Consider the following 23,259-nt stretch of genomic DNA (forward strand, 5'->3'; position numbering starts at 1 on the left):
CTTTTTTTGTCTATTATTTGTCTGGTACTAATTACTGATAACACTACTGTGTATTTTAACTTTGTTTTTTTCTCCAATTACTTTACACAGGAAGTGTTTTCTTTAGAAACACTAAGAAATTAACACTGCTGTTGTCAGGATTCCCAGCAGTCCATATCTGTAGCTGGGAAACATAGAAATGACAGTACAAAATATGGCTGAGCTTTGTTTTGTTTCGTTTTAGTTCCAAGTATATTAAGTGCAATATTGAGTAGATAGATATGGTCAGAAGTCCTAAGCCTCTAAACCAGCTTAAAAAAATCTACTTTCATGCTAACATAAAAATCTGTGTTACAATCACAGTGTATTCCTTTATTGTCTTTAGTGTACCACAAAATTACAGAAGGTGTGGCTCGAGCTGGGTTTTATCAGAGCAGTCATATGACACTGACTGTCAACTGACATTCTACTATTTACTGCAGGAATAACAGTGCTTAGGCTAAAGCCTGTGGCAGTTTTTGAAGTGACAACATCCTTATGTTTGGAAGGCACTTCCTTTCACGAGGGAAAATGGACAGAGGCAGGGATGACAGGCTGAAGATCTGGAGAGCATTTAGCATTCAAAAAGTAATGCCACACATGGCATGGAGAATAACACCACAAAGTAGTAAATAGGCTCGTAAATAGACTGATACAAGATACCAACTACTTTTTTCTATTCTACTTCCAGAGCAGTAGGTGGCAGCATAAAATAATAAAGCAACTGACCCTGAAGCTGCAGTATTTTGGCAAACAGCTTTAAGAGTGATATTTTAATCTCTGTTTTTTTAAACTGTGTTCAAGTTGCTCGGCTCTGAAATATTTTAACACAATATATCAAAATTTTATTTCCTCTTACTGATTACTGCAGCATTCATCCTTATACTGCCTCAATCTTTCCAGCCATATTCTGATCTACTGTACACAGAGCTTATATTTTAAAAAAAGAAAAATCTAGTTTATAACTCCCATTTGTCAATCATCAAACTATAGTAATCACATTTTAATGTGATTACAAATGAACAGCAGAACACTTTGGAAATCGGGGCTGCAGTGTTTCACTGCTCCCTCTGCAGAAAGAGGATGAAAAGTCTCTCAAAGGGTTTTGAGGCTAAAGCAGAAACAGTTAATTGCTGTGAAAATGTGGATGGTTAAAGAGAAATTGTTGATTACTATTAAAATGAGAATTTTGTTAGTGCCCAAACTAAATGCCAGAAAACAAACTTGGATTGGACAAAAAGGGCCAATACACAGAGGCCCTCAAAGGCTTTGTGCAGAAGCAAGAGCTTTAAAATCAAGTTAGGTAGCAGAGGAACTATCTTCATTTTCTCAATCTCCAGATCAATTTCGTTCCTAAACCACCCTAAATTCTCCAAGGTTATTGCAAGGGCCTAGAAAGGTTTCCGTTACATGGAATTGCTGCTTCCTAAAAATTACTTCTCAGATTTTACTAAGTCTTTCACTTGACATCCAGCTCTCATCATCCATTATTCACTCAGGTTTTCTCGGCTTAAACAGAGCTGCTTTTCATGGCACACAGTTTAAATATTTTCCATCTGTTGTTCTGTTTTTCATGTGGGCTTTATGTTGAAACAACACTTGTTTAATTATGGGGTGATAATGCAAGGAATAACGTCAGTTAATGTGTAATCTCAGTTAGAGGTGCCTGGGGACACACATCTACTGAAAAAAATCATCTGGATCATGGAATTTTGCAGAATAGTTACCCTTGGCCAGTGTCACCCACAGCACTCCTCCATCAGGATGCTTTGGTCAAAACCCTTTCTCTAGAAAAAACAGGCTGTTAATACATAATGGCACATATGCTGATTTTCATTTGCCCCTAAACATTTTATTTACCTTTACTTTTCTGCTCTGTTTCCATCTGGCCTTGTTAAATCCAGTAATTTGCTCTCATCTGGGGACTTATGGTTTCATCTCAAAGCTGATCTGTTTATAGTTTCTTTTGTAAAATTTAAGCCATTAAGATAAAATAGAACAGCATTCTTACTGCATTTTCTTATATTCACAAAGAATGTGTCATTCATTTTTTTAATTGTTTCTCTTCTCTTGGATTGCTCAAGGGAGGCTAAACCTGACATTTAGATGCTGGCACAGTTCAGATCTCTTTCATGTAGCTGCCTTGTGACTCAACAAATCCACCCCTATTGCATTTCAGAAAGAAATCTTAGGCTACAAATTTGATTCATAGGCAGAGATCTCAGAACATCAGTAGGTTGCTCCCATTTCCAATCCTAAACAAAGCAAGCTTCTCAAAAAGCAGAGTGTCACACCTTCACAGCCAGCCTGAGGGCTGAGCAATGAAAGAGCCATGTCTGCACCTGCAGTGATACCCAGGTGCTCCCCAAGGAGTGCCCTCGGGTCCCACTTCTGAAACCTCAAATGGCCTTGGCTGCTTTCTGATGGGAAAAATGAGATACAAAGCCATTCAAAAACCAGAATGCATTTAAACTTTAAATTATTTTATACCAAACAGTTGGGTCCATTAAATTTCAGACTGCTGTGTTTGAGTTTGCCACGTTGAAATTCTCCAAATAGATATTCAGCCTTATTACAATGGATCATTAGATCTTAAATTAATCTTCAAGTCAAGCTGCCTTAATTAGCTGAGGGACAGATTACAAAGGAAATCCAAAAGCAGTAAGCCATCATAAAATGATTTTTCTGTTTTCAGCAGCGTGTGCTGCATTTTAGATTCTCCTGCCCTGAAAATCCAGAGCTAATATCTCAATGTGAAGGAGGGTAATTGAGCAGCACTTAACTCTGGGAAACTTGTCCTCTTTTTTTCTGTTTGGCAGGCAGAGTTTCTTAAGGTCACTGATATCTAGATACTGGATCAAGGAGCTGCCAATCAGGATGCATTCCATAAGTGGTGCATTTGTCTTTTCCAAGGAAACATATAATTATTGATAACACGAGTCAGTTGTTTTCTGTTACACAGTAAAAACATACATTTGTGAAATAGGCTCAGATTTTGGTGCATCTTCAGAAAAGCCAGAACAACCCCTTGAGGCATATTAAGTCACAGCATAAATATAAAATATATAAATACATATATACATTTTAAAAATTATATCCTAACTATGCCATCCATGTGGAACCTTAGTAGTGATATGTACACTAGGAAGTTCATTTACCTCTGTTTTTGGAAGATCCTTTCCTGCCTCTTTTTTCCTCTGAAAGTACAAAGTAGTAGTAAAAGGAAATTTTTATTCCAAATTTCTTGCATCACAAATTACACAAAAGCAGTCCTGTCAAAAGCACATAGCTGCATTTTCCTCTTCCTTTTACTTCAGACAGACAGCACAAAACTTAGGCCTGAGTAAATGATATAAAAAACCACAATAACTGACTGAATTATAGGGGAAGGCATAGAGGATGTTAAGGTGAGAACAAAAATTCACAAAGGAAACACAGAATCACAAGATGTGATTGGCCTGCTGGGTACTGCCCTGCTCACCTCTGCAAGGGAAGAAAACACCTTTCCACAGAGGGAATGCCACAGCTGGAATACATGGGTTAGACTTGTGGAGTTCTTAAAACCCCCTTCCTGTCCTTTGCATGAGTAACAGGACCCCTACAAAGCCTGGCAGCTCCAAGGAAAACAGGGCTCAGCTGCTCTAAAGAAGAGGACACGGCAGGAACAACCAATAAGCAGCAACTCAGATTTTAAGACATATTTTATTTCATGTGCAAAATTGCCAAGGAAAACACACGTACAACTTCAGCTAAGCTATAGCCACTAACATGAAAGGAACTATTCTATGTACTCGTAAGCTTTACTTCTAGAATCACCCTATGGCTCAGAGTAAAAACAGTAATTTGGTAATGACCCAGAACATTTTAAATGCCTCCTTTTCAGTCATATGTAAAATTCTACCAATCAGCATGGGTTTACATACCAGTTCTTGGAGATTTTCCTTCTGATTGCATAGTATAAAATTTTAATTATTTATTTTCTTATTCTTTCGATTTAATCCCTAGACTCGGCTTTAAATTTGCTCTCAGTTTTGCAGCTTCAGAAAATTAGTTTTCCCACTTACAGCTGAAAATCTCATAAATTTTGAGCAAGTTTCACAGACACAGCCGTTACAATTCAGTTGAATCAAGCTGTGAACACCAAAGATAACATGGATATTTGTAATCATGCAGAGCTAGTCCTTTCCACAATTCAAAGACGTAAGAAAAGTTCATTTCCTTGGAAAGTGAGATCTGTTGCCTGGGAAGTGAGACGATTTATTGATATAAATTCTGTAAATCTCTGTAAAAAAGTGTAGAGGCTGTTATTGGAAAGGCTTCCTAGAACACACTGAAATATTGTCAAGAGGTGGGTTTTTTCCCTTGTAAATTGACATTTAAATGCTACCATAGGAACAGGTAATTTATAGTCCTGAACAATTACCAAAGCTCCATGAAGTAATAAATAGTGCTTCTTACTAAAGTATCCATCACAGTCCAGGGTTCCAGCGTTTCAGCAGGGCAGTGAGGAGAGGCAGTCCCTTCACCCTGCCCTACAGATGGGACACTGAGGCACAATCACATTTTGGACCAATCCAAAATCCTGAAGAAGAGCAAACCAACCTTCAGTCTCCCAATTTCCAGCCACCCATGACCAGACAGCATTCTTCCTCTCTTGGTACAGTTTTAAGATACTTGTAATGGCTCATTTACTGGGGGATTACTGGCTCAGCACTGTTCTCCTTGAAGGGAGCAGGTGTTTTGCCAGTAATTTCAGTGGAAAATGTTACCTACAGCTGTGTTTTTCCTGAACACTAATAGGAGAACATACAAAGCACAACGTGGGCTGAAGCCATGCAATGCCATGGCTATTTAAAAATTCTGTCACGTGTTGGTGACTACTTCTGTCACACCAGCAGCCTATCAGCAAGGTAAAGAGTGCACTTCTTTGGGTACACAATGTAAAACTCAAATTTAGAATGCACGGCAATGGCAGGAAAGACATTAAATGAAGACAAAAAGTCAAAAAGCATAGGAGCATCTGTGCTGGACAAACATGCTTTCTAATGAGATCCAAAGAACTGCGCAGAACTGACCCTTTTGTCGGGCCTGAGCTGCTTCTGTTGGGTTGTTAAATCCTGCATAAGAATTTAAGCCTCAGTAAGATGGGTTCTATCATATTTTCCAAAAATTTGGGCTTCACTCTCATTTTTTTTCTATCAAGTATGACCTTGAATACAGCTTGCAGAAGTCAATACCAAGATGAAATGAAAAAGTCTTCCCAGTCTCTTTGTCTTAGAAAGAAATATTAAAAGTTGTTTGGTGTAGGATAAAGCGTTTGGGTTTTTTTCCTTATTGCCGTGTGGAGAGTATTAGATAAAGACAGAGATAAAGTTCAAGTTTACTTACATCCAGATCTCCTTGCCAGGTGTGTTATGGTGTTTAGACACTGCTTTACACAGCACAGAAATGCACAGGGTTGCAGTGAAGAGGGAATACTTTGGAAGATAAATTCACCTGCTCTCTAAATATCGTACTCAGTGGAATCACCTTTCTTTGTGATTTACAATCCTTTGCACTCGTTATTGCCCAGTAGGTAAACGTGCATTTATAAAGTTACAAAATTATTTACAGAATGCAATATAGCTTCAACCTACTCCTTGGGTATGAATCGAGTGTGGAAAATTCATGAAGTCAGGCACTTCTTAAAACAAGAATTATTTTTAACAAGTGCAAAAAAAAAAAATCAAATTCCTGAAACACCTCTTCATGATACTTGTAATTATTTTCAAGACATCTACTATACATTTGACCACCTAACTATTTAAAGCCCATTTATCATCTTTCATGAGCTTCATAACAGAACAGCTCTGAGATTTTTCTCTTCACTTGCCTCTGTACACCTTAAGGAACCTGAAATGAACGGGGACAAATTGATAGACAAATAGAACCAGTTTTGAAAAAATATTTTTTGACACACACAAATATATATATACACATGAGTATGATAGACTACTCATAAGAGTATGGTCTTAAGGGGATTTTGAAAGCATGAAATGTCATAGTTTTAAAATCAGGACCTAAACCACCTTTCTGCCACATCGCTTTGGTGGCTGGAGTTTTTATGTCTGTTGGTATTAAGGGTCACCCAAAGGGCAGCTGTGTTACACAGGGTAGTTTATCCATCTCAGAACCCCACAGAAATCTCTATCTTATCTCCCATGTCTTGTACATAGCCCAAGCACAAAGTTTCCTGAATGACAGGAATCATCAGATGAGGAATTTTCTGATTGCTTTTCACTTTTGAGGCACAGCAAAAAAATTTTGATCAAGGATGGGCAATGCAGTTATTCTCAGTAGAGATTCTGCAGTATTAACCAGCTTTGCCTTTATGACTTGGCCATCCTGAAAGTTTCCTTTAAAGGACAGGTCAGTATGCAATATATTTACTGACCTATATAAATCTCACCTCCACAAGTTGAGTTTTGCATTATTTATTTATGAGAGAAAGGCAAAAATTCAAAAAGAGCATTCTCAAAGAGTACTCTTATCCTTAAAAATGGAAAAAGAAATAAAAACAAACCTTAGAATTATTTTGATAAACAAAAAAGAAATCTGTTGCTCAGTCCTGGAGTTAAAAATTAACCCATGAAGGGAAAGCTGCCAAACACAACCATTTTCTAGTAGGTATGAGTGACATGCAAGATCCCTCTCCCTATGCCATTTCACGTCAGTGAGGGATGGGAAGCCACTGGAATTTGTTAATGTGCACGAAATGCAAGACCAGGACAGTAACTGGTTGGACACAGTGTTTGGAGCTGCTCAGATGTGTGCAGGATGAACAGGGCCAGCAAAATGAAGTGACTTCTGCGAGCTCAGAAAACTTGCTGCTTTCAAGCTCCCTCAGACTTCTAGAAACTGGCAGTCAGCTCTTATATGGGCAATGCAGGGCTAAAGAACATGCATTAAAATGTGGTTCATTCTTTAACAGTCACACATCTTGAAATGCAATGGAAACTGTGGTCAGCTTGGTATGTATCAGCCTTAAACAAAATAATTCTGCCACTCAACCCATTTTCACTTTTTCTACCTGCCTCTCCTTTTTATCTTACACTTCTTATGTGTTTCATCTTTTCAGAGAGAGCATCTGAAAAAAATGATGACTACTCAAAATCCTCATTTCTACATATAGGATTTGCATGCATTTCTATCAAGTTCTACCCATAATATTGTGACACACAAATATTACTCATATTTCTAGACTGAGTGCTAGAGCTTCTCTCCAATCCAGATAACATGTCAAGAAATGACTGCCAACAAGTCAAGAAATGACTGTCAACAGGTGCCCTCTTGTCCTTTTAAGGTTACTATTCTACTGATGCTAATAAATGTCACATGTAGTTTACCAGCTGAAAGTGGTCAGTACACACATGCCAAGAAGGAATTTTATGTTGTTTCATTTGCAACTGTTTCTACTGGTGATTTACAAATCTCAAGACAAATAGTGGTCAGAACATCAACATTTTGTGTACACAGAAAACAGTACCTTCACCTAAACATTCAACATATCTTTAAAGAAAATTGGGGCATTAAATAGAAAAAGCTGAATTACTGCTTTTTTCTCAGTAAAAATGGCATGGATATATCTCAACAAGGTTAAAACTTTAAACACAAATACTTTCTTCTTTGAAATCAGTATTGAAAAACTATATTGTAATTGTAGCCATACAAAATGTTTATTATATTACAAATTATTTATACACTATATTTTCACTTTATCATTGCTTTGTGCTCAGACAGTATAAATATTACAGCATGATTTTTCTTTCCCAGGAATGTCCTTACTGTCTTGATATAATCTTACTTTATACTTAAAAAAAAAAAAAAATACAGAAACATATTACAAACAGGATAAAAAGGCATTATGAACGAAGAATGTAAGATGGTTTTCTGAATAAAGTGCACCACAATGGTTTCAGAGTGATGGTTCAGGAAATATTCAGTAGACTGCACATAGTCCATAATAACACCAAACAAAATTAATTTCGAAACTCTAACAGCTCTTCCTCAGAAGTATGAAGAGTACTTTGTTTAACTTTACTGAAATGTTTTTTTCTTTCTAGAAGGCCATTTAAATGCTTTTGTTTGGGATTTTCCTGTTTTCTACAGACATCCAAACCCTGGACATCTCTGTATTTTCCAAAATTTTTAGTTGCCAAGCAAGCTACAAGATTCATCATGTAAGGTATATGAGACTTTACCCTCACATATTTTTTAATAGCACTATTAAATTGCTGAAATTTAAGAATGGGAACAGACTTACAAACAGAGCTAAGTGTCCAAAAGATGCTGTTTAAAACTGGAATGTCCTGCTTCCTGTGACGTTTTTTTGGGAATACATCATTACATTACCCTTCCCAGCTCTATGGCTTCAGCGTGCCCATCCATGGGATCACAGTTGCTTCCGTACTTTCAGCCTCAGAATAACTCTGCAAAACTGGAGTCTAAGATAGAGAAATTTATTACACAGCACATCTTCACTCCCATTGCATAGAAGGGCCCATTCACTTGCAAAATTTCGCTGGGCTACATAGAAAAATCATTCCAAAACTGAGATAATAAAGCTGATGCAAAATGTGGCTGACACGACTTAAGAGTAGGTTTCGCTTCCCAGGTTACGTCAAGCCAGCTGTGAACCAGCTTAGGCTAAATAAAAGTCAGCTGCTCTTCCATTGTGTCTGCACTTTTGTTACAGTGATCCAAATGACTGAAAAATAAGCAGAATGCTCTTCAAGGGGGTCTAGTGAAATTTGCTTTTATAGATGAAGCCAAATAGAGAAACTCAGCCTTGCTCTCAGTGAGTGAAATTCCCACTGAAGCCAACCAGAACAAGTCTCTTCTGTGGCACACTGAGTTTGGCCCAGTATTTTTCAGTTGTTATTCTAAAGTGTGATGCTCTTAGCCAGCTATTGATTTGACACAATTTGGCTGTGTTGTATTACACTGATAAGATCAGTATTATCTGGCTGACAGGTAACTGAGACAGCAGTCAGTCTTTACTAGACTTGTATTTATATGAAAGATTGAGTTTCTTTGGTTGTTTAGTATCCAAGTCATCCAAATGTATATTTGTGTACTTCAGACATAGCATGTTTATATTGATCATTAAAATTATCAGGGGGTTTTTCTTTCTTTCTTTCTTTCTTTCTTTCTTTCTCTTTCTTTTTTTCCACTTAGTTTATGGAAATTTTCTGACTATAGCAGACTAGTCACTTATATAAATATACAGCACATATATACATAGAAATTACAAAAATACATTTTATTTATATCTGATTTTAAATAATAAAAATGAAATTTCACATTTATTGAAAGATTAACTAGCATTCCAAACGCTTCCGCAATATCCAAGGTATTGGAGCAGAAGATGTCTGTATATTCTAGGATAATTATGCATCACAGTCTCAGTCAGGGTTTATAATATAATTATTAGGGGGAAAAATAGCTCTGCTTTAGAAGTTTGTGCTTCATCAATTTCTCCTTCTATCCCCTATTCTAGTCTTCTCTCTCCTCTCAATTTACTGATGGCCGAAAAGCTAAACCAAGTTCCCTTTCTCATATCAGTTAAGACCAAAGAAACTCAGGGAAATGATATGATCAGACAAAATAGTAATTGAGGATAACTAAATAACCTACTGAAATGAAGGACATTACCTTTAACTCCAGTTGACATCAAACACGCCCAACACAACAAATTTTGCAACAACTTCAGCTCCTGAAGCTCATTGCTGAAGGAACTGAAAACAATTGTTCATGATCTCCAACTAGTTTGTACAACTGCAAAATATTAACTACTCTCCCATCCAAGTGGTTTGACTTTCTTTTGGGATTGGATTCTTACCACAACGCAGTGTAACAATCAGTGACCGTTATCTTGCACAATATAAAGTCAACATAATTTCTGGCAATGCTCTCTTTTTCACAGAACATTAGTATTTTTGTTAATTCATGTAACTGTTAACTTATTTACATGTTAATATAGTAATTACGTCCTCTACATTCAGAACTTCCTGGGTGCGCATTCACCATGCCAGCGTCGTCAAAATCAACTGCAGCTTCAGGTAGCACTTTCTGGCATCACTTTAGTAGATAGCATTGGTAAAGAAAGTGAAAAAAGCACTGTGTTGGACAGAGGTTTTCTTGTCCAAGCAGGCGTATCCATTTTCTCAGGTTGAAAGGATTTAAAGGTCTCAGGTTTACCAGCTTCACATGCATTCAGAGTGAAAAGCCTGATTATAGAGCAAACACGAATAACCTTTTTTCATTTCTCTTGGAAGCTTTTAGCACCAATATCCTTTGCTGGCTCTTCATGCATTGTACTCTCTCACGCTGAAAAAAAATCTGCTGCATAACTCATCGGTGGCACTGAGGGACAAGGTAGCCACCAAGTATCGAAATGTCATTCACCTTCTTCACAGTCCTCTCTTCTTTCACTTCTTTGTACTGTTAAAAGGATGAAGAGACTCGGAGCAATTTACAGGACTCTCATTTGTATAATTTAATCATGTTGAATTCTTTTGGTTTGAATACAGTGTCTGGAATGAAAAGGCTGAAATGACTCTGCATTGCTGGAATCAGTGCCCCTTATACAATGTCCCACAGCAAACAATTCATGTGGCCACAGCCACGCCGACCATGGCCTTCAGCAAACCATGTTCTGCAGGTTTTTTCTCCTTGAATCAAAGTTTCAGCATGCAGAAGTTATTTTCAGCAGCTCTACCTCTGGGTCTGCAAATGAAACTTCTTGTGGCACTGGCATGTTCAGCAGCATCTTTAGTGATGATAGGTCATAGTACGAGAGCAAAGTGACCAACAATTGCATATGGTTGATCTCACCAGTATGAAACAGTTTCCTGGCAGCTTTTCCTTAGCTGGAAAGCAGAATTTCATGTCTTCAGAGTCCTGTTGCTCTGCTGTAAGTCATTTCATGGTGCTGACTTTTCAGACAGATTAAAATGCCATCGCTTTGGCACAATTCACAGGAAGTTTGTAGCTGAAAATTAAAGGAGTTGCTTTCTCGGCTATCCCAGGTCGCAAGTTACAAATACTGTGCTCAGAAGATACTAGACCTGGAACTCAAACATATCTGTTTGCTTCTTGGCCAGCTTGGCCACTTCTTCTCTGATCGCCTTGACGAGGGCAGCCGTGGAGATGTTGGTGAGCGGCGCGTCGGAGGGGTCGTTGTCGGTCAGGCTCTGCTGGGAAGCGGCGGTGGATGCCAGCGGGGCCTGCTCCAGGCTGGGGTGCAGGCTGCCCTGCTGGCTGTACTGCCGAGGCAGGCGGGACGGAGAGCTGTGCTGGTAGCGGGGCCTCGGGTAAGCCTCGATGTAGCCAGGGAGTGGGACCTGTGGAGAGTGGCAATTACACACAATTATACAGAACAGTCCATCCGCGGTGCCACCTGCCAGGTACCACAAACCTCCCCGGGCCACAGTCAGACGTGACAGAGAGGACCAAATGAAGGGAATGCAAACCTCAGAATTCCCAGCTTCTGCTTACAAATGCCTGTCTTGGCATGTGCCATTTATGCACGTGTCAATGTCCCATCTGTGGCTGCAAAAACAGGGAAAACTCTGTGTGTCCTCATTTATCATCACCTCAAAAAGTCCAACGATAGAGGTTTTTCTGAAAGTGTGCTCTCTGCTTAACAAGCACTTTGATTTTCAATAGACAGCATGATTTTAGTACACCAAAAATCCTAGAAGGGAAAAGCAGAGTTTTCTGATTTGCATCTACTGTCTAATCCAAGCCAGCCAAGTGTCTGGTCTCACTGCTCCTAATAGAAACTCACTAGATCCAGAAAACAGGGATAAGCTTAGGTGTGCCAGCTGGAAGCTCAAGACTGAAAGGGATGTTTGACTGCTCAGAAGTGTCAGGATTTCTGCCATGTTTAACAGAATTACATGGGGAATTCATAATTTTTGTACCTTCACAGATTTCAGCACCATTGTTATACCAGCTAAAACTAAAATAAAAATGTAGGCCCTTTAGTCACTGTGAGAGATGAAATTTCTTTCACAAATCCATGGACTACAATACCAGTCTTTATAGCACTCAGAAGACTTTAATGCATCAAATAAAAATATTATTTATGATGTCCAAAAGTCTATGAAACAGGAATCTACAGGCCTTAATTTTGAAGAAGGCTTTATGTCAGAAGCCTGACCAGATTTACACATCCTCTACACAGCCTTGGGCATCCATCAAATGCTGAAGAGAATGTCAAGCATGTTCACTATGGTGTGATGAGACAAATACAGGAAGCAGGTGTGATATGAAAGTGGTCATTAGATGCAGGCACCTCTGTTCAGTTTACAATAGGCTCTTCTAAAGATGATTTTGGTAGTACAACGTGTGAACACGCCACTAGAGGCCACCAGGTTACTGTTTTCACTAAGCAGCATCAGGCAGTTTGGAAAAGAAGTGCTTTGTCAGATACAATTGCCTTGTCCCACAAAACTTAGTGTCTCAATACTTACCATTTGTCTCAGAGAATAATATATTAGAGTAATTGAGCTTACAGGATAGCTCTTTGTTGTCAAATCTCCCGTTTCCTGTACTCCCTTGTTTGCAGTCTAGGCTAGCAGAAATGCGTGAAAAATAAAGAATCTTATAGATATTAAGCTTCTTAATAATTGTAAGAAAATCTACGAAGTGTGATCAAGCTATAATCTAGAGGCTCAGAAACCAGGACATGTCCAGAAATTCAAACTCTGAGTATTACTGAGAAAACCTGAGTATTACTTCAGACCTTTATATGCTTTTCACTTTTGTTCAGGCTTTCTGACTGTGTTACGTTGCTAATGCTATTACTAGTTCCTCTAGTAATGATTTTAAAATAAAGACAATTTCTCGACAGATTTGCAAATTCATTACAGAAACTTCAGTGGTTTCTACATATTTACCTCTTCTACAAAGCCACCAGAGGAATGAAAATCTGAGTAAAAAGGAGTTGTTAAAGCTCTGTCATGGGTAAGTGAAGTTAAAAGGGACATTTGTGTCCTTTGAATTTCATATTGCCATGGTTATTTTTCAGACGGATTCTTACATCTCTCTCCATTCCTCTTTCCCTGAAGAAAAGGAAACCCACAACAGGGTTATACTCCTCTCCTTCCAGAGGAAGGAGATGGGGGCTGGAGACTTGGTTTGCAGTTTTGAACCATTTGTTTCAGTCTCCACTTTTGACAAGTGATACTTGACTCCTTTTCCATGGGATTGCAGTCAAGAGTAGAGAGAAAAAAGGGAAAATGAGTGGAAGACAAGTAAAATTTCCTTATTTCTTTTGTGGCTTTTTTCCTTCTTAGAGAAAAAGTTTAAAATCATTGCTGAGATACAACAGGCCCCCTGGATTTAAAATGTCAGAAGGGTTAAAAACACACACACAACAAATAAACAAACAAGCATCAAAACAACAACAACAAAGGAAAATAAAGTTTTTCATGCTTTAAAAGGCAGCTCTGAGAAGAAAATTTATACCACAGCATCACAAGCCTTCAGGTGTCAGGGGCACATCAGCAGGTGTGCTCAGCTTACAAATGAACAGCTTTTTTTCTGACAGTTCAGCCTTCAAATTCAGACTTGCATCTCAAAGTCATACTGAATTCTTTTCCTCACAGGCATCAGGAACAGTAATAAAGAGCGAACAACAAATAGCTGCCCCCAGGAACATTTATATGATTGTGCTGTCTCTTGCTTAGCTGCTCAAAGCCAACTTAGATTTCAACTGCAATTCATTAAAATGTCCTGTTGACAATTTGCACAAGGAAATAGAATCTATCTCCCAGGTTTTTTAGCCAGAGTGGTTCTGCATAAATACCAGATGTGAGCTCAAGCAGAAGAATTGATCTTTTTTTCCCTAGTGGAAAAAAAGCCCTACATTCGAGAAATTGTTTCAAACATGATAAACTACTGTAATTCATTTTAGGATGTTTCAACTTCAATTCTTTGAAATGTAGGTTTACTTTGAGCTAAAAATTACATCTGTTCCAGTCTAGGATTGTGCAATTAATTCTTTAATTTATGATCTGTCACTCCAGCCCTCAGGAGGATTTGAAACACTGCACAGCAGGGCTGCAGCAGTGCTGGGAGGTAAGATTTGGGAGTCAGGCTGTCTTGAGAGAAGCCTCCAGGAGGGAAAGATGCTTCCCCAGCTTTCAAACAGCACAAGGCCACCTTGAGAGGCAGCATCAGCTTCTCCTGACACAAGTCTATCCAAATACTTAACCTTTCTTGGGAAAGAAAAATGACATCTAACCCACCAACTTTAAACAGGTGCCAGGCCCTAACCTAGTGAATGATTCCACCCTCTAAAGACCTTGCTTACAGCTCATGTGATGAACAGCTCAAGTATCTATTCCCTCTCTTATGGCTTTTCACTACTAGAGATTATTTCCACTCACGAAAAAATTATCCTTATCAGATTCTTTGCAGAGCAGTGAAGAATTGCTGAAAACCCCTCCTGTGCAAACCACAGAAAAAACACAGGTGGTTAGAAAAGCAAGGGTGCTTACAGAGTCTGCCCACTGCCCTGGCAACTCATTCTCTCCAGCATAGGGCATCCAGGCTTGGTTCCTGTAGGCGGTGGGTGGAGTCGGGATAAAATAGCCCGTGAAGCCAGGTCGGTTTGCTGGAATGGCAAACACTGCTGGTACCGTATTTCCTGTCAAATAAAAAAAAGAGCAGACATCATTAATAGCAGAGATTTTCGGTTATAAACCAGAAGATAGTGCTTACGAAATATGGACTCGATGGTTGCTTATTGCGGGGAGTTTTGGGGGCTTTGAGGGGGGTTTTTTGTCCCATCATCTGACAAGAGCATCTTTATCATGCTGGGAAATACTGGAGAAGGCAAGATTTGCAGTTGTCCTCATAAACATGTACAGCCTTCAGGTAAAGAGTCCCTAGGACTTGATCCTTGTAACAAATGATCTTCGTCAAAACTTTGACTCATTGGAGAAAAGGCTTTTTTCCCCCTTACGTTTGCTTCCTTGTATTCAGTTTTTAGCTGTTGTTACCATGGGTTTCAGCGTAATGCACCTTTCTTTTCACAGTTTACCCAGTCTTTCTTAATATCTCTAGGCAAAAAACCTACAAAAACGAGTGAATGATATGTTTAACAGGCTGTACTCAACAATTCCATCACAAAACTTCAATGCTTCTGCAAAAAATACCAAGGTTCCACTTGCTCAGTTCCTTTCCCAGGAACAGTCTGTGACTGCCATAAATTATGCAGCTACAACTTAAATAATTATTTGTTGATTCCAAATCTGGTTTATCATGTCTTGATTAATATGCATGCATAGGAATACCCAGGAAGCCTCCTATTAAAATCCCACTATCACATTCCAATTTGTGTGGAAGCAGCCAGCCATCCAGGCTTAAGTTCCAGCCAAATCTCTAGATATGGTCACATCTGCTTTCAGGGAGGGTTTATTGCTGTGGCCCACTGAGATGCAGAGAACAATGTGGTACAGACATTATCCACAGGCTATAACTGGGCTGTCTGGAAGACTAGCATCCTAATGTGCATATTTCCCTTGAGATTTGCTATGGTAACTCCAGGTATTTGCCAAGTTTAGAATAGAATACAAACTTTTTTCTCAGATAAGTCTTCCTTCTTCTAGTGTCTATTTACATGCAAAGACAGACTCCAGCAGTGAATCACCAACATCACACTAAGGGCATGAAATCCTCATCCCTAAATCCTGGTTAGGACAGCTGCATATCATCTTTATTAGTTATTAGTTTTTTTGTTTATTCAGTTATACTACATGGACGTGTATTTTACTTTTCAGATTCACAGAACATAGCAAAAAATAACATCACCTACACGAACGCAGAAGGGCAGTAAACCCTTTAAAAACACAGCAAAGTACAACTCAAACATTTTGACTGAGGAATGCAGGCACAGTAACATTACACAGGTGGGCAGATTCTCTGTACTAGAATCCATGCAGAGAAAATAAAATTTCTCCCCCTTCCAACTGCACATCACCTGAATACTGCTGCTAATTGCTCTCAGTACCTATGATACCACCATGGTGACAAAATCTCAAGACATAGGCCTTCCCCTGAAATCATACAGAGTATAATTGAATTAGCATCAATTACTGGCTGCTTCAAATATCCGTCCCCCAGAATGTCATTTACAGCCCTGGCACATTTTTGCTCCTGAACAATCTACAGGAGGGCTATGCTGCCTACTCTGACAGATGCTGGGACACTGCATGGGCACATGCACAGAGATAGAAAGACTCCCCCAGCGGCATCCATCCCCAAAGCAGTCTCCACAAACCCTGACATTTACAGTTTCTCAATGACATCCCATGCAGTCCCAGGCCAGAAGTGCTATGGATGCAATCAGGGCATGAGAAGAGGAGAAAGATATGGTTTGTAGCACATTCTTCTCCAGAGCAGAAACACATCACCTCTATCCCAATTCCTCCAGCCCCATGGGTTTGGAAGGAGGTGGGCTGAGAGAAGAGGTGTGGTCAATCCTTTGTCCTTCCAGGTCAAAAGCAGCACAAGAGTTGCTATTTTAAATGAGTTAGCAAGGCTGGAAAAGAGCATTCTTCAGATATGTGCAGAGAAGGAAGTGCTGCTCCTGTACATGACACATGGCTGCTAAACCAAAACACTCTTTTAATTTAACCACAGCAAAAGGAGCTACTATTCAAAATGAATATTCAATTGGCTGATGTAACACCTTATCCTAAATTATTATTGCAACATCCTTATCTTAGAGGTGATGTTAGCCTGCAGGAGGGTGACATTAGGCCTTAACATTCCCAATCAGCACCTGCAGCAATGTTTCTTCATGTATTGAGGTGACAAAACTCATTTTCATATCAGAACGTTAGAAACCTTGTATTACAATTGCACATTTCTCATAACTGTCTTTGTCTTTCCTTGCCTGTATTACAGCCTTTTGTAGCACCTGTCATATATGAAATTTTCCTTCAGCTACTCCCAGAATTATTCTGGCAAACTCCACAATATACAGGAAGGTCACTTTGTCTCTTCTGAACTGCAGCCACCCTTCAGCAACACACAGCAATAAAATCTCCCTACCACTGAATCTAATAAAAAAATATATCCCACAGATCCCATTACTGCACACATAAAGAAGAGGTCTTGGTAGTGTGGCATATTTTATAGCCTGAAATGTTTTGAAATGAGAGGGTGGGCATCTGCCCTTTTCAGGTACTGCACCATTTGCAGAAAGTATGACAGTAAGTGAGAGTAGAATGGATCCTTCAAACCTACTGTATTTAATTAATTGACAGCACATTTGCATAGTCACATTATCATTCTCAGTAGATGATGTCGAAGACAATGCAGATAACTCTCTATTACTTCTGAGGAAGCTAAGAAAGAATTTTTTTCTGGCAGATTAACAGAGCTATGTCTAACAAACCTACTAATTTCAAAGCTTCAAACTAACAATGTAAAATTATTTTGAATATTATAAGCTCTTTTCCATAACTCTTCAAGAAAACATATTTTGCCAATAAGAAGCTATTTCAAATATATTTCCAGCTAAATGTTATCCAGATACCATCAAACAGTATATCAGCTTGATCTCATGAGGAAATCAATTTATAAATACAACTCACATCAAAAGGAACAGGAACTCATTAGGCCTTTAAAACTGTGACTTTTAGACCCAAAACAAGTGCTGCACCTGGGCAGAAACTATATTCTCCAGAACAGGAGGGGTGAAGAGCTAACAGATTACCTTTGATTGTGCAAGAGCACCACTGCCTTATGTTTTGAAGGGAAGGGGCCACGTACCTTCAGTTTGCCCTCCTCGGGAGCCCACTGTTGCGACAAGAGTAGGGGTAAAGTTCCTCAAGAGCCTTTAAGGGAGCCTTAAAAAAGTTTTCAAGCCCTTGGATCAATATTCTTGACTGATAAAATATTGGAAGGATCCAGCTCATTTCTCTGCTCAGAACCCCATTACCTGTCTCTCCCACTTTGCTTGGTTTGTACAAAGTGCAACACAAACAAGTCACACAGCAGTCCCAATACTGCAACTTATTTTGCCACCAACACCCTCTATACCCTCCCTAAAAATTCTACTGCATTTTGTGATACAGATGAACAGTTTTACGGGGTTTTATTAATTCAGAGTCCTGATTAGTGTGCCAGCAGAATGGCATACTTGAACATAGAACATCTGGGATATTACTGCTGGATCCTACCTTCAGAAAAGGCCATTTCCTGGTGCTTCTGCAGGATGAGTATTTTATGATGCAGCTGATGCTGCATCTACAAAGCAACAGGCCATCCTTTGGAGGTCTCCTTCAGCTGCACCAGGAAAAACCCCACCAGTCTTTCTCCAAATAATCATCCTTATTTGCTATACCCCATACATTCATTTATATCCAAAATAATTTAGAAGGCTCTCAAAGCTCCAAGTTGAATCCGCATCATTTTTTCACCTGAGTGAAAAGCTGATTGATCGAGTGGACCAACAGACATCGGAGCTCTCGAACCCGGTGCAAAAGGTGTCTGATCGTGATGCTGGGCCTGATCTGCTCCACTGGCCTCAGGTATTCTCACTTTGCTGCCAATATCTGATGTAGACCTGCGCATTAAGAAAGAAAAAAAAAAAAATTTGTCATTCTGACCTGCAGATGAGATTTGTAGCCACATACACGCCTATCAGCTACGGCAAGACAAGCCAGCTAGGAGCAAGCTGTCCAACTTTGCTCTGGCATGACACAAGTCTGGAGAACAATTGGAGAACAGGAAGTCTGGAGAAGTTTGCCAACAAGCCCTTTAGCCTGGTTGCTATTGTACTAAAGCATGTTACTACAGTTGTAAAGGGCCTTTGCTTGCTGCTTCCAAAAATTGCCTGTGAAATACAACACAAAAACCAGAGCTTTACCATAATTCACCAACACAGTGTACAGACAGTCACTACAGTGTGTATGACATGGTATCATCCAGTAGGATCCTACTGTGGTAAATAACATACACTGCACTTTGGAAATGGTGCACCCCAGTTGCTTTAGAGTTAAAATACAATGGATGAACAAGAATATGTCAACATTCAATATGCCCCTATCCTGAAGATTTCAAGGCAGTTACAATATGATAAGCAGCCACTTGGAAATGCTTCCCTCGGCCTGGGTGCTCCAGAGTTCTCCACAGGCCTGCGGTGCCTCAGATTGCACCGGGCAGTACCTAACCCAGCACTGAGGGCTGAATGAGCTCCCCCAGCACAGAAGTGCAGAAATTCTTTGAAATGCATTTTATTGAGTGCCTTCCTGCGAGGAGGAGGTGAAATGCACACGCTGAGCTAAGACAGGCAGGCCTCTGTGTGTGTTTGGCCTCAGCTTTGTAGGCACGAGATAGCTGAGGGCTGGGCTGATATCCCCAGACCAGGGCCTCCTAAGAAGCATCTTACAATCCATTCCTCTCCTGCTGCAAGTTCTTACAACACAGGAAAGCAGGAGAATGATGGTGTGAATTACCTGCCTCAATGCCATTATGCAAGCTGAGGCCAAGAGTGCTTAAAAAGAAACAAGAGCCTACAGCTCCTAATTTTATTGATGCAGACTAGCTAACAGAAAATTCATTGTTATTTCGTTTTGTGTTAAAATGAAATAAAACCAACATGTTTCTAATTTCATGAATGTATCTTTTTAAGTACCTTGTAAGTGCCCCTTCAGGGTTTGCCCCAGTTCTTATTACAACAGTGGGTTTTAGAGACTCACCCACCAAAATAACATAAATACCTCCTGAGAGAGGCAACAGCCACAGGACCCGTTCTGGGAGGGACAGGAGGGGGAGGAGAACCCATTACCATCTCAGGAAGCTGAGAAAATCTGTAAGCCTGTAAAAGAGAAAAATAAATATTTTCTGAAACACCAGTAGATCTCAGTCAAATTGAAAAACAAAAGAAAATCAGAAATTAAATACCTGCTCCATGTGCCAGTCAACAGGAAGCTAACTTTTTGTGGCATCAATAGTAATTGCATTTATTTGAGAATTTACCGTGCTTTGGTGATTTTAGAATGTGGGAGAAAACCTGAACAAATGAGCTCAGAGACAAGATGAAGTCTAATTAAAATAAAATGTATTAAACACTGTCTCTGTGACTTTTGTAACCTGCTGGCAAAGCAGATTTGTTGTGATTATGTGAGACTCAACAGCTGCTTTGGATCATGGGAAAAAGACCGGAGTATTTCCACTTTCTCCAGAAAAATAAGTATTTTAAAGATTCAGAAAACATGCTCAGAGCAGTATGCACTGCGGTGAAGCCACCTGTGAGCAATCCATATTTCAACCTCTTCCTGTCAGCCTTCAAGACATGAAAAGAAAATTTTCCACAAAACCCCCAAGTTCTGTAACTTTCCAACACAGCAACAAAGGCCTCAAACAGTTCTGAAAAGGCAGCCTGATCCAGACGAACAGCAGGCCCAAGCCATGAAGTCACAAAATTAAGCATCTTGCCCATGGTAATTCTTAATTTAATCACCAATACATGTGAAGAAGGAGTAATTATGTGCATGAAACCCATGGCACCCAAGAAATGACGTGTAGGAGAAAACTTTCCTTCTAAGCCCTTTTCAATGCTACAGATTAGAGGCCATAATTTTTCCAAATATACTTCGAGACAGAGGAATGATATCTCACTAGATGCTTCACTAACACTTTTCTTTAACATACCATGGTTGAGGGTTTTGTTTTCCTATTGGTTTTTGTTTTATTGTTTGGTTGTGATTTTTTTTTCAGTTGTGGTTTTCATGACGATGCTTCAGAGCAATGCACAGGATTTAAGATGAAATCAGAGCTATAAAAAATAACAAATTTTGGGAAGGCTGACCACTATCAAGACACTGGCATTTTCACCAAAAAATGGAGTCCAATGGTGGGACTTTGGCCCTCTAAACAAGAAGTATCTGGCTTAGCCAGAAAAGCTCCTCCACAAAGAGCAGAGAAAGTTAAAAACACATTACCATGGGATGAGTCACTCTCTATCTCCCACCAAGAGAAAGAGCCTACAGGATTTACATGATTATTTCAGACTTACCACCTACTTTTAGGTTTGAATTTGGCAATATAAATCCCACACTATGTATCAGAAAACACTGTCTTTCAATAATCATCTTTTTAAATCACACATTTAGACCATATTCTAAATACCTTCATTCTCAAATACCTGCAAAACTAGGTTAACAAAGAGGAAAGGTAATTTATCAAACTGACTTTTGATGTGTCTCCAAGGGAAAAGCAATACAGACCAAGCGTCTTTCTCTGCCCTCTCACTGCCACCTCTTTTAAAGCAGGTTAGAAACCCTCAAAGGCATGTCTCTGAAAATAATTTTTTCTTTCATGCCACCTACAAAGTCTCCTAATATTTGCTTTCACCATGATATTTACTATGATATTTAAAGAATTTCTACATTTAAGTGGGGAAAAAAAAAAATCTAAAAAGACACTGGTACATTTCTTAGCCAGGGGTCGGAAATACTGATTTTTAATGAAAGAACTGCAAGTAAAAAAAAATGTTATTCGCATCAAAGAAAACCTCAATTATATTTCTCCTAATAGTGCTGGATGCGAAATGGGCTGCAATGCCTCTTCTGCATCTCAAACGCTGGCAGTGCTCTCCCAGGCTGCCTGAACACTCCCTTCTGGCTCCACAAGCCTTTCATCCCACATCTTGCTCTCAGCATGCATTTGTGCCAAGTATGAAATCCTTTTTATTCCCCCTATTTTAAAGGAACAGCACATGAGATAATGTTTCGGAGTGGAAAGTGACTCCAGACACTGTTTATCAGGGTAGGCAGAGACTCAGAGGTAGATCTGGGTTTTCTCTTGTGTGGTGTGCTTTGGAATATGGACATCAATGGAGGTATTTTAAGGGATCACAGTGCACAAATATGCTGCGACTTGCACTGGAAATTTCAGGGAAAAAAGTAAAATAGAAAATCTAAGCCTTTATTTTGCTGCTTACACAGGAGATGAACAATCTTGAGTGAGTGTCAATATTTTGCTAATGGCTGGGCAGAGAGAATCCTGTTAAAGTGAGAAATCCTGTAAAAAGATCTGCTACACCACAGTGAGGAACAGTCTGTCCAGAGGGGACAGGAGTCAGTCCTTGTTGTCCTGAGCTGCCACACACACCAACATGGTTACGGGAGGGAAATTCAGTGAAATTTCTAGACTTTCTCCAATGAGTTGGGGAATCAGTGTTTTCCTGCATGCCACATATAAATGGGAAAAAAGCATTCAGAAGCTAAATGATACCAAAGTTTTACTACAGAGGCCTGTTACAGATTTTTATGAGCCCTTAGGCTCTTGGCTCACTGGCAAGATTGCACAATTAAAGTCACTTCACATTGTGAATCCAGTCAGGGAAGAAAAAAACAAACAAAAAACACAACCCAGCTGATTTCACAGATTTGCCTAATTTTACTCTTCAAAATGTATTTATCCTTTTAAGAGGATCTCTTGGTTTTTAGCAAAACAAAAAAGAAACCAACCAAACAAAAACAAACAAACAAAAAACCCAAAAAGAACCAAAGCCAAAGAAACTTAAGAAGGAAAAACATTCTGCATAGGTTCCAAACTCTATTTTTTGAAATATGAGGACTTGTATAATACAAAGGATATAACAATCACTGGCAGAAGCAACCACACTTGAGATCCAGGACAGACTGCACAGGCACCAGACCAGAGACCCCATGCCACCCTTTCAGGAAGAAATACCAGTGAAGGAGTCTGTTGTGGCTAGAACACTGACAATTTAACAGGCAAACCAAAGAAGAGTTTTAAAAAGTAGCTAGAGCAGTTTAGCAGAGAAACTTCAGCCATTGGACGCCAGACAATAAATCCTTACTGGGGTTTAGGATTTTTCCTTTTGTTTTTTTCTCTCAGGGAATTTGTCCTCTCCAGCTCTCTTGTAGTTCCTTTAAGTACTAGAAGGTGCATTAAAGTCTCCCTGGAGCCATCTCTTCTCCAGGCTAAACAATCCCACCTCTCTCAGCCTGTCCTTAGGCCAGCACAAAATAACTATAGGCTAAAGCAGAAACTTTGCAGTTAGTTTTAAGGCTACATTTCCCTAGTTGCAATACTGAAATATTTTTACCACCTCCCACTTACAGATTGGTCTTGGGTGAAAATATTCTATTTGCCTTCTAATTACAGAAACATCCATCTCCTTACATCTCACCATAGGAATTAAAA

General features: G+C 39.3%; 1 protein-coding gene across 3 annotated transcripts in view; it reads right to left on the reverse strand.

The window, feature by feature from the left end:
* Positions 1–3,701: 3,701 nt before the first annotated feature.
* KIAA1549L (KIAA1549 like) overlaps positions 3,702–23,259 on the reverse strand; it is a 76,276-nt gene continuing 56,718 nt past the window's right edge. For all 3 annotated transcript variants that reach the window (XM_048306508.1, XM_048306507.1, XM_048306506.1), the window contains 4 exons: positions 19,803–19,900; positions 18,501–18,646; positions 14,568–14,716; positions 3,702–11,402 (listed from right to left, as the gene is read on the reverse strand). In XM_048306508.1, coding sequence (XP_048162465.1) covers positions 11,121–11,402; positions 14,568–14,716; positions 18,501–18,646; positions 19,803–19,900 — 675 coding nt within the window. In that variant the 3' untranslated portion in view covers positions 3,702–11,120. The remainder of the gene's footprint in view (positions 11,403–14,567; positions 14,717–18,500; positions 18,647–19,802; positions 19,901–23,259) is intronic.

Source organism: Corvus hawaiiensis, chromosome 6 (genome assembly GCF_020740725.1).
Source record: "Corvus hawaiiensis isolate bCorHaw1 chromosome 6, bCorHaw1.pri.cur, whole genome shotgun sequence".
Lineage (NCBI taxonomy): Eukaryota > Metazoa > Chordata > Aves > Passeriformes > Corvidae > Corvus > Corvus hawaiiensis.